The 13,086-nt window shown below is 37.2% G+C and overlaps 1 protein-coding gene across 2 annotated transcripts in view; it reads left to right on the top strand.

The window, feature by feature from the left end:
• Window positions 1-13,086, top strand: part of MPP2 (MAGUK p55 scaffold protein 2) — a 1,397,885-nt gene that overhangs the window by 1,130,546 nt on the left and 254,253 nt on the right. For both annotated transcript variants that reach the window (XM_044055155.1, XM_044055154.1), the window contains one exon: window positions 12,857-13,018. In XM_044055155.1, the coding sequence (XP_043911090.1) occupies window positions 12,857-13,018 (162 nt within the window). The remainder of the gene's footprint in view (window positions 1-12,856; window positions 13,019-13,086) is intronic.

The following is a 13,086-nucleotide window of genomic DNA, read 5'->3' as shown; positions in this document are numbered from 1 at the left end:
TATGGCAGCAGTGTCAGCGACACTGCACGGACTCTGAGTGTTTCCATATTTAGACGTTTGGCTCCTTACAGCTCCCACCAGGCATCTACTCGAACAGACAAAAGATTTTACACTACACATTTGTTCTTGTCTGGGTATAACAGTAAATCTCCCCAAATCTCAATGAAGTCCACTGCAACAATTGGAATTAATGGGATTTCAATTTACAATCATTTATAGGATTCAGCTGCCGAGGATGACCAAGGCAGGCTGGCATGAAAAGCTCAATAACATGGAAGCATTATGGATCACAAAATTGGGTGCTTTGTTCAAACCTGGGCTAAATGAATGTGGATAAAGCTGTATGCTGATATTATATATTCATACATATATATGTATTGTTGTATTTCAGGGTTTGAACTGAGCTTATTTTCCCAATTCCACTGGGGATTAATGTGATCAATATTAATGCAATATTATATATTTTATTATATTCTTTATTTAGATTTTTGTCACTATTTTCTGTTTTTATGAATTGTTCATATAAAATATTTTCTTTTTTGGTTACATATCCCTTTAAATTTCTCAGTATATAAGGAACATCAGTATGCATCATTCTTTTTCTTTCTGCACTGAAGAAGGCCATTACATTGGCCGAAACCGGTTTGCAGTTTCTTTGTTTTTTTATTTTGTTTCAACATGCCACAATAAAAGTAGTTTTCTGCTTGCCTTAACCTTTGTGCTACCTCATTTTGTGCGTTTTGACATTTGGTTTGAGCCTTGCACTGGATCCACCTTGCGTGTCTTTTTGGTTTGCTCCATATTGTCTCTTCACACGCTGGGGACGCCCGGTTGGAATGGCAGCAAGATTTGTGGATGGATACATATCGTTGGTTTCTTTATGCAGTTTCCATGTTTATTGGATTATCTGATCACTTAGAAGTTTGGGTTCATGAACGTGAATCTTTTTCTAATACTGTTAGCTAATGGTGCCATTTTGTTGGATTCATTGGATTCATGCTGAATTTTCTTCGTGGAAGCTGGTTTTTCGTTTGCCTTAATAGGTGACTTATTTTTACATTTCATTCTTGATGTGACCATCAGGCTTGACTTTTTGTGGTTTACTAGAGCTATATTCACCTTTTGGGGCATGTATATTATATATACAAACAATGCCAGACGCCATTTTGAATTTCTCTATGTCGTGTTGAGTTACTTATCTCCACTAAACACCATATCTTTGCGATTTAAGTGACTGGGACCATCTAATTTATTCATCCGAAGGCTTATCGACCATTTTGGTGTTGAATTTGGATTTATGTTCGTGATTTGAACAGTGACATGGACATTGAAGCTCGAATTTAATGAATGACTCGATTTCTGTGGGTTGGGCTTATACCCGGTTGAACTAACATTTTTTACTGATCATTTTGGACAGTGATTTGTTTATTGTACATCTGGTTTCCCACTGATTGGGGTTGTGCATGGGACAATGCTTACTATCAATATTTTATCATAATTTTTGTGCTATTGCAACCATAATTTGTATGCTGTTTTTTACACATCATGTTTTGATTTATTCTACAGGACATAGCTGTTTTCAAAGATTACATTACTGTTTCAATTATATTTCAGTTAGGGATTACATCTTGGCTGTTTCATGCCGTTTGTTAGATTGATTCCAGGGAATCTAATACAACATTTACATTTATTCTGAATCTTTATGGGTTTGCTTGGCACTATACCTTTTACTGGCATGTTTGAATTTTGAACTAACATATTTATATTTATATATTTTTTCTTTTTTTGCATATCTTTTTATTCAGGATTACATGGTTTGAACATAACATAGGAGAGTGATAGATGGCATCTATTTTTGTCTGAAGCACTTATCTTTTATTTTTACGTTGCTACCAAGGCTTTATTCAACTAGTTTTGGTGCCTCTTTATACAGGATCCACAATTCGATATTTTCTATAACTTTCATGGTATTTTGGTCTTTGGCCACAGTTCGATTAGTATATGGTAGAGACGCATGTTTACTGTATTTTCTAACTACATATACCAGTTTTTAAATAATAATGGGTCTTGCAACATGTGGCTTATAATGACTGCCAATCTTTTTTAATACATCCATTTTTTGTTTCAAGTTGAATTTGGTTTTTTCATCCATAATTGACTTTTGTCATCTCATGGGAACTAAAACAAAGTGGTAGAGACGAATGTCGACCGTATATTGGCTTAATAGATAAGTTTGCAGGAACTTGTTGTTTTGACAACTAGGGGCCATTTTTCTGATGGTGTTATTTACACATGAGTTGGCACCTAGATTATTGATTAGCGGCTGAGACAAATGTCGGCTGCCAGTGTGATCTATAATAGTTATCCGAATTATTATAGTGGTTGCCTGCTATTTTTGGGTACCAAAGTTGTTTAGGCCTTTTTTGAGGTAACATTCTATTGTTTGGTATGAACCTATGCAACCCTGAATCAAATGTATTTGCGTATTTTTGTTATAATAATATACAGATTCAATTCAAACATATTTATCCACTTGGGGGTATTTTTGCCTATATATATCTTTTTGTGTATCCAATTTGGACGTAGTCACTTATTCTGACATTTAAGACATATTCTCTGTTATTGTCCCTTTAGATCTGCTAATTTTTGTTACATGAACAATAACATGGACCTCAGAGTGATATTGCAGGGTTTAGCAGTGGACAAAGACAATTTGGAAGCTTTTGGCTTAAACTTTGCTGATTCTGGAAACCCCAATACACAGGCAGGGGATATCAAGTATATATGTGGCAATCTGTTCCACAAAATAACTAAAAACATGAGGGCCTTAAGAGCCAATGTTTGGCACTTGAAGCTCTCTAAAACTTATAAGCTCAAAAATATAACCCCTCGGGGACTCAGAATTTGAATTCAACCGTTAGTCAGTTTGGTTGATGAACAACTAACCAAAGATTGGGCTAAGACCCAACATGATGCATCCATGTTATTTGAAGATACATTAGTTTCATACTATGAACGTATGGTGGAACAACAGACAACTGAGGTATATAATAATTGTATTGAAGCTCAAGCTTTTGAACATGAGGAGTTTTATCATAATCATGTCAGGGAATTAGCTAAGAAACTTGCCAATTTGGAGACACAGTTACTTAAAAAGAAAACACAGAAGTTTCAGCGTGATCTGACCGATTATGAAAAGGGTAAACCATTCATGGTTCAGAGAAATGTAAGATTTTTTGATACATCCAGTAGAATAAACAAGAAAAAGAGGCCGAGATCAATACTGAAGAAAAATACTTTTTCTACCAGTAGTGTTACAGATGAGGATACATCTTCAGCCACAGATCCTGAATGCCCTTCCAATCAGGGGTCCCCAGTAGCTAAACGCAAACCCTCAGCAGACCCTTTAGACATGGGAAACGGAGGAGGGGGGGCAGGAAACATAGGGGATGGGGCTTACAGTTTGCAACAGCTACTACAGAAGATAGTCAAATAATTGATAATGTGCACAACATATCTTCCATTGAATTATCCTCTGACCAAAATAAAGTTCTTAACAAGGGTTTGAATTTTGTGCCTTCCTCTTTTGTCTCTGAACAGACTTTTGTTAATGAATTAAATGAATTTTGTCGATTGATTAATCTCAAAATATTTTTTGCAGATTGTGATTTCTCTCAAAGTTCATCTGGTTTTCATTTTGGGAAATCGACATTCCAACCACCCATGGATAAACATGTGGCCATATTCAGGGAATGTGTGCTCAAAGATCTACATTTTTCACCTGGATTTCAGCCTACCAAATATAATTTGACCTCTTCGGAGCGCAAAGGGTTACAGGAACTCAGTTCCAATCATGATATCATCATTTTGCCAGCAGACAAAGGGGGTGGTATTGTGGTTATGGATCGGGTTATGTATATTGCCGAAGCTTACAAACAGTTATCTGATGCTAGGTTTTATATGCATATGGTAATAGACCCGACGCTTAATTTCAAATCACTAATTGACTCTTTCCTGGATATGGCCACTAAAGAAGGGGTTATAGACCAACGCACATGCAAACAGCTTAAGGTCACCAATCCTATTCCCCAATATTTGTATTTGTTGCCAAAAATACATAAACATCCTACGTGTCCTCCGGGCCGACCTATTGTTTCTGGCAGAGGCTCTCTAACCGAGCCCCTGTCTGTTTTTCTTACATATTATCTCAAACCATTATTGTCTATGGTCAGGTCCAGGCTTAAGGACACAACTGAATTTCTGAACATTCTTCATGACACTCAGTTGGAATCGGATTGGTGGCTTTGTACACTGGATGTCACCTCCCTATATACTAGTATCCCACACCAGGCTGGGATATCAGCTATAGCTTTTTGGTTAGAAGAATCCAAGCTCTATTCTACTGGATTCAATAACTTTCGTATCAATATGACGGAATATGTACTAACCAAAAATGTCTTTTTCTTCGATGGTCAGATATATTGGCAAACCAGGGGAACAGCCACGGGGGCTTCTTTTGCCCCGATATATGCTGACCTATTCATGGGTTATTTTGAAAAAATTTACATCTATGATATTGGTAACAACAAATTTCTGGCAGAACTGGACATTTGGAGGAGATACTTGGATGATTGTTGGATGGTGTGGCGGGGAGATATACTTTTGGCTAAAGAGTTTGTTCAATATTTGAACAATAATGTATGGGGTATTAAGTTCACTATGGAGACTCAATACCATGAAATTGTTTTCTTGGATGTCAAGGTTACCAGACAACATGATCATACTCTGGCGACGAGTGTACACAGAAAGTTTCCACAGTATAACTCTCTTTTACATGCCTCTAGTAATCACCCCCGCCACATCATCAGCAACATTCCCAAGTCACAATTCATACGTATGAAACGTATTTGTTCCTCTATTAAATCTCATGCAGAATGTGAACAAGATCTTTGTGATAGATTTATTCAGAGGGGATATAACAGATGTCGACTTCATAAAACCATCCAGGAGGTCAGACATATGCCACGGTCTCAATTATTAACATACAAACATGAACAAGAGCCGTCTACTTATTCCCAAGCACAACCTATCAGATTTACAGTTACTTATGGCAATAATACCCCTTCATTTAGAAATATTGTTAATAATCATTGGGGTATTTTGAGAGCACATGAGTTTTTATCTGACATATTACCTGAGACATGTTCTTTTTCATACCGTAGGGCTAGGACGTTGAATTCACATTTTACACATTACAAAAAATTTCACTCTACAACAACCACACAAATGACCTTGTTTGCGGATCCACTCATTGGTTCCTTTCCCTGTGGTCACTGCAGTGCATGCAGATATATGAGTAAAATGAAGGAATTCTTAAGTGCCAACTCTTCACAAGTTTTCAACATTAGGATCTTTGGTAATTGTAGTTCTGATTGGGTGGTATATTTGGTCACCTGTACATGTACTTCATTTTATGTTGGCCAAACCTCCCGTCCACTTAGATTTTGCATAAGTGAGCATCTCAGTGCCATCAGAACTAAAAAAATTAACAAATGCCCTATATAAGCATACTTTGATTCACCAAACTGCCCAATTTCAATTTACAATCATTGATAGGATTCAGCTGCCGAGGATGACCAAGGCAGGCTGGCATGAAAAGCTCAATAACATGGAAGCATTATGGATCACAAAACTGGGTGCTTTGTTCAAACCTGGGCTAAATGAATGTGGATAAAGCTGTATGCTGATATTATATATTCATACATAAATATGTATTGTTGTATTTCAGGGTTTGAACTGAGCTTATTTTCCCAATTCCACTGGGGATTAATGTGATCAATATTAATGCAATATTATATATTTTATTATATTCTTTATTTAGATTTTTGTCACTATTTTCTGTTTTTATGAATTGTTCATATAAAATATTTTCTTTTTTGGTTACATATCCCTTTAAATTTCTCAGTATATAAGGAACATCAGTATGCATCATTCTAACTTTTTCTTTCTGCACTGAAGAAGGCCATTACATTGGCCGAAACCGGTTTGCAGTTTCTTTGTTTTTTTATTTTGTTTTTCTAATATGCCACAATAAAAGTAGTTTTCTGCTTGCCTTAACCTTTGTGCTGGTTTGTTTTGTGTGTTTTGACATTTGGTTTGAGCCTTGCACTGGATCCACCTTGCGTGTCTTTTTGGTTTGCTCCATTAATGGGATCCTGCCTAAACTCAACCTCTTGCATAGCTTCCCTTCCTCTACAAAGACTACAGAGGATAAGATCTCAGGTGGACATTATTCTATCCAATGACAGTGTTCCTGCTCTTTTAGTTCTACAATCTCTAAGATCCATGGCAGCAGCCATCAGTTTGGTTCTGCTAGCAAGGTTTCACATGAGAATTTTACAGTGGCTTCTCATGTCCCAATGGTCCATCCTCACTCATCCCCTGACTCATCTCATCTGAATTGCCAACTGTTGCAAGAAGGACATATCTTGGTAGATCGAACCCGAGGAAATTCTTTTGAGATGACCATTTGTTTTACCCCAACCCAAGGCCATAGTGACCGTGGATGCCTCCCAGATTAATTGGGGGTGATTATCAGGGAAGGGCAGTCCAAGGCACTTGGTCCCTAATAGAGGCCAATCTGCACATCAGTGTTCTGGAACTGAGGGCAGTGATCTTAGCTTTGCAAGCTTTTCAAGCTGCCCACCCTTTAGGAATGATTGCAGTTCAATCAGACAACATGTCAGTAGTCTGATACATCAACAAACAAGGCAGAACCAAGTCGTACTCCTTGTGTTGAGAAGCTGTCAGAGTTTGGCAATGACCGATATCCTCCAACCTCTTTCTGATAGCAACGCACATCCCAGGGAGCTCAAATGTGATCGTGTACAAACTGAGCAGATGTATCTTCTTACCTCATGAGTGATCTCTTTATCCCAGAATGGTGAATGAGATTTTCCATTGTTGGGGCCAGCCTTGCTGCGACCTATTTGCATCACCCCTGAACAACAAGTGCAGCAGCTACTTTGCCCTAATCCCCCCCTCAGGGGGAGTCCCCAAGAGACGCTCACCTCCATGACTGGCCCTCATGACAACTCTATGCCTTTCCCCTTGTTCCACTAATACTCCTCTTTCTAAAGAAGGCCATCAGGTTGAAGAGCAAAGTGATTCTTATTGCCCCATTCTAGCCTCAACTAGTGTGGTTCCCCTTTCTCTGGTCTCACCTACTTCAACGTCCGTGGACTCTGGATCCAGATCCAGACCTCCTGTCCCATCCACTGGGATTAGTTCACCCCACTCTGAAAAAACTCAGGCTTACAGCTTGGTTACTTGAATTCCAGTGATCACCAGGCAAAATAACTTATCTTCTCCAGTTCGAAAAATTTTCTTGGTTTCACATAAAACCTTCCACTAGGAAACTCTACCACAGTAAGTGGAAAATATTCTCTATTTGGGCACATGCTAATGGAATTAATCCCTTTTCTGCACCAGTTGAAAAGGTTTTGGAATTTTTGGCTACACTTTTCAGACTGGGATCTTCTTCATCTACCATTAAAGTTCAGCTTGCTGCTATTTCTAATTTCCATGATTGCTTTGAAGACCACTCATTGATTTCACATAGACTGAATGTAAAGTTTTTCTAAAAGGAACTTTGAGATAAAACCACCTTACAGAAATCCTCTTGTCACCTGGGATCTTACTATGGATCTACAGTCCTTGGTCTATTCCCCTTTTGAACCGGCAGCTACTTGTGACTTGACATTTCTTTCATGGAAAACCATTTTCTTGGTAGCTGAGACATCAACAAGAAGAGTTTCAGAGATTCATGCCTCATCTTCAAAATCTCCATGTTTAATTTTGCATAAGGACAGGGCGTCACTAAGAACCAACCCATCCTTTCTTCCAAAAGTAGTTTCCAAAACTAACATTAATCAGTCTATTGATTTACCAGTTTTCTTCCCTAATTTTTCAAACAAGGGAGAATACTGTTTACATTTACTAGATGTTCACAGACAATTGCATTAAGTCAGACCAGTTATTTGTCTCTTTCTCAGGTCCATCTATGGGTAAACCAGTTTCAAAAGTCAGTCTATCTAAGTGGTTAAGGGAATGTATAACCTTTTGTCTACAAAAAGAAAAACCTCCATTTACCAGCTCCAGTGAGAGCACATTGTATAAGGGCAATAGCCACATCTGCTGTTTTCCACTCAAAGGCTTCCATGGATGAAATTGGTGCAGCAGCAATTTGGACTAACCCACATACCTTTATCACTCATTACAAAGTGGATCTGGTCTTCAGGGGAAGGACGCCCTTTGGTTCTATGACGCTCAGGAATGTCCTTCCATAAGGCCTCCCAAGATGTAAGGTAGCTGGGGACTATGTCCCATTTGTCAAGTATAAATGAAGATTGACAACATTAGATAAAGAAGTTATGTACTTACCATAACACTCCAGCTGTGTTGTCGATCTTCATTTATTCTTGACATCCCACCTTCCTTTCCCCTCCTTTAGACTCCTTGGAGGAACGGACCCTAGTCCTGCTTATCTGTTACTTCATGTATGACCCTTAGCTACTTCATTTGTTATAGTACTATTTTTCTGGCATCCTTTTATAGCTGCAAACTCAGTCTGAGGTAATTTAGAGAGGGGCATTCTGGGTAGGGACTTAGCTCGAGAGTTTTTGGTTTTCACGAGCTGTTATAACATCCAAGGCAGATGGAACGTTATGTAAGTACATAACTTCTTTTTTTGTTTCTCTACTTACTGGGGGAAAAAACTACAAATTTAAAAGTCACTCTTAACAAATTTTGCTGTATTGAACAAAATATATATATATATAATTTAAGCCAATCAGGTGAATCAAAGAACACATGCATTTTTACATTGCCTTAAAATTGTGGGCAGAGGATGCATAGTTGAAAAACAACCCGTCCCAAGGTACACTGCTACTGGCCTTATGTATTTTCAGTGAATGTGAGTTACATGGGAAGAGAATTTGACTGCTGCTCATGCTAAGTCTGTTTTCAATGTGAGACTGATTTGTTTTGCTTAACAAATGCCCATCCGTGTTTATACTATGACATTTGAAAGAAAAGCTTTAAATTAAACTCATATTTCTATAATTGTTGTAAAAGTAAAGTAGAAATTGACAGGTTTGAATGGTGTTTTGGAAATGAGAGAGACAAGTGATGGGACACTGGAATGGCACAGTGGGGGGGGGGGTCTATTACCCTGTCTTGGTCCCCATTTGATCATGATCTGGCTCTGCTCCTACTTATATACCAGAAGTATAAATCAATAAAAAAGTGTGACAACACTTCTAGAAACATTGCCCATTTGTTTCAGATTATAGCAAACTGTATTTCTTTCTAGTCACAACTATAATCACATTACATAATGACCTCTCAGAATATCCATATATGTAGCTCTGTGTGCTTTGTATTTGTTTCCTCTTTTGACCACCAATCCTGAAGTATATCTTACTTCCACTGTTGTCATTGACATCTTCAGTATTAAAGTACAGATGCAGACAAAGGACTAATGGAAGTAACTGATTAAACTTAGTTTGCCTTATATATTTTATTTTATTCTGTGTGTTTAGAACTTGGAGGACTTGAGTTTGAATCTAGGATGATAGCATTGGTTTCAATTGCTGCCTCACAGTGGTTTGTATTTTAGTTTGGTTGGATGGAATGCCTTATGTTTGAAATCATCACGTACATGTTGTTAACAGGTGTTTTGGTTTCTTCCAACATGTCCAAAACATGTTATGATGAATTGGGGAGACAGCAAATTATCTAAAAGTGTGTATGCCAAATATAAATAAATGCGTGTTTATACTTCCTAAAATGGGCCAACAACCCATTCAGGATTCGTTGCTCTATGCCCATTGTGTGTCGGGATGGACTCCACATCCCCCACAGCCTTGATTAGGATAAAGCAAGTAATGAGTGAATAAATGAACAAATGCATCTTAACTGCAGAAGTAACAGCTAAGTCGTGCTCATCTACTTCATGATAGAAATAATGGGGCATTATAGTAGCTTTTTTATGGAAGAGCATATTTGAAGAGTTGAGTGTACAGCAAGATTTTTTCTTAGAACTGCAGCACATCTGGCAGACCTGATTGTTAGAAAAAATGGTACAACAGAATAAATGGCACAATAGCTTCTTTGAAGATGCAATCATGTGTCACATTTGCATATTATAGTTTCATGGTTAACAGATAAATTAATCTTTCTCTCTGTCTAATATAAAACAATACAGTGTCATGTAAAAATAAGCTAAAGTAATTAGTTACTGCTAATGGTATGCTAAAGAGATGCAAATTCATTGCTATTATACATCAATGTTCTGTCACATTTATGGTAATTTACATGTAACAAAATTGGTCTTAATAGTTTTTTTAACTTTTATAGAATAGAGGAGTGTAGCATGAGTAATTTTCTAGATCAGTGATAGGTTCCTAGTCATTCCTTTCGCACATGTCCTTTAATTTGTACACACACACACACACACACACACACACACACACACACACACACACACACACACACTATTAATTTAAAACATTTGTGACTCTAGAAAGTGGGTCAGCATCAAGCCTTCCTTCTGCATTCCTGCCCCATACTCAGAGGAAGAGGAGTTACTAGCAGAATAATTAGAATGTGGGATCCCACGGGTATCATTTATAGAACTGCTTCATGATTTAGCAGTTATATCCGGGGCTCCTTAAGAAAGAGAGAGAGAGAGAGAGAGAGATGAGAGTATTTTTAACATTTCATTTTACACATTTCTTGCTGAAAGTGTCCATTAATAGACAGCATAGTTGAGATCTTTGTTCTTATACTCAGGGTTTTGTTAGGTACTACAAAAGTCACGGCAGTGCTTTGTCTTTAGTATACCTGTGGTACAAAAGGTTTGAGAATGTCATTACAATGTATTGTCAGTAGAAAATTTGTACATACCTGTATTATTCACTTGAATAAAGTCCACAATTAAACCTCCTATTGCATTCAATATCTTGATTTATTCTACACCACATTTCATGCACTCATTCCATAACTTTGCGACAATTTTTGTAAAAAAATGCTTTCTCGTAACCCCTTTAAATATGCTTACTTCAATATGCCAGCCATAGCAGCTATTCTCCTTGTTTGTCCTTACAAAATATATTCTGCCTTATTCTTAGTGTCTTGTCTATCTGTATCACATTACTTTTTCAAGATGGTAACCCAAGTTTCACAGAACAGCTTCATGATTACATCCAACCCTTTGTTCCATTAACCTTTTTAGTTGCAGTTTTCTGTACTCTCTGGCAGACAAATCTCTTCCTAGCTATAGAAGGCCTTCACAGCTATACAAAGTACTCTAGCTGTGGTCTGGTTAGAACACTGTTCAGTTAGTAACACCTAATGGTCCCCTTATTAGAATTTTTAACATTATATCACATCATTCTGTGTAGTTTAGCAGTTAGCCTAAAACACATTCACTTTGTTCTGTAGCCTATCAGAAACAGAAAACTTCTGTTTGAAATTTCGGTACTTACATATTATAGCAACCACATTCTAAACAACTCTTGTGACTTTGCGTATGGCTCATTTTCTTAACAGAAAAGAAATCCTGCATCTGCAAACAAGTCAAGGAAGCCAGTAAATACAACTTCCTTGGATAACAGTGACACTTTCACAGCAAATAAAAAAATAAAATAATCTGTAAATTTATCTCATTGTGTCGCTTTTCTCCATGGCTCTTTGCTGATAAAGGGTTACTGGCTAGTTGGACATTCATGGTAAAGAAATATCAGTACTTACATTGTAAGTACTTATAAATGTATAATGAACTTTAGCAAACTAGTTTTGACAACATTTCTTGTGAGCTTTAACATCCCATATTTTAGGAGAGGCTATATAATTTCATAATGCATACATTTTCAAGATAGCCAGCTAGTCTTGTTCCTACGTTCTAAGCCAGGATGAACCCTGATTCTTTAAAACTTTATCAGTTTTACAAAGTTACACTTAACACACCTTTATAAGTTTAGCACCAGTTTAACAACAGTTGTCTGTGCCAGAAATTATAATTAAGGTGGGATATAAGACAGAACTCCTTCTAATGAAAGCTAACAAGGAAGAGGATTGTTAATGAGCTCTACGGATTACATTCAGAGAATTAAAAGATTTGGTGAAAGATTCCTTTCTTGTTTTTTTACTGTCAAACTTTTAGTGTTATCCAGTGAGGTTTTACTTCATGCCTGGCTGCCGTTGATCACAGAAGCGGGAATCGGGATTGCTTTTCGGTTTGCAGAATGAGCTACCTTGATTGTCATCCTATTATGTGGTTGCAATAATAAGCAAGTCATTTTTTACATACTATCGCATGAAGTAAAACCTCCTTATAAAACACTAAAAGTTTGACAGTAAAAACAAGAAAGGAAAGTTTCACCGGATCTTCATTTCAGTGCTACACAACAATCACACAGTGGTTTACAATGTGGTTGCGATAATACATAAGTACCAACATTTCATTCATTCTTTTTATTTAGCAGATCACTGCCAGTGTTTTACATTTCTATTATGTTATTGTTTTCAAAAGCATTGGAGTAGGGAGACTGATGACAGGAGGGCAGAAAGATTATACAGTTCACATCCTAAAGGCTTCTGACACAAGTTCCCACTTTCAGGTCAGCACAGGCCATGTTGTCATTTCTCAACATTACATAGCCATTCATTATGTTGTTATTTTGAGTTAGGGTTATTAAGATATATATGTAGGTACATACATGAACATTGATATTCTAATGTGGGGACAGCAGATGTGAACCAAATTTAACAGAAACAGTTTTTTTTTTCACAGAGTTTGATCGACACGAGCTTCTCATTTATGAAGAGGTAGCCAAGATGCCACCATTTAGAAGGAAAACACTAATTCTGATTGGAGCCCAAGGTGTTGGGAGGCGGAGCCTAAAGAACAAACTGATTATGTCTGATCCATCACATTATGGAACAACGATCCCATGTGAGTTGACTTCTTTTATAAAGTTGTATGCATAATGCTATTTGGCATGATAGTTCTATTGTGAAGAA

Source organism: Protopterus annectens, chromosome 13.part0, assembly GCF_019279795.1.
Source record: "Protopterus annectens isolate FY-2018-M chromosome 13.part0, PAN1.0, whole genome shotgun sequence".
Classification (NCBI taxonomy): Eukaryota; Metazoa; Chordata; order Ceratodontiformes; family Protopteridae; genus Protopterus; species Protopterus annectens.
The sequence above is the reverse complement of the archived record's forward strand: the minus strand, read 5'-3'. Positions and strand labels throughout refer to the sequence as shown.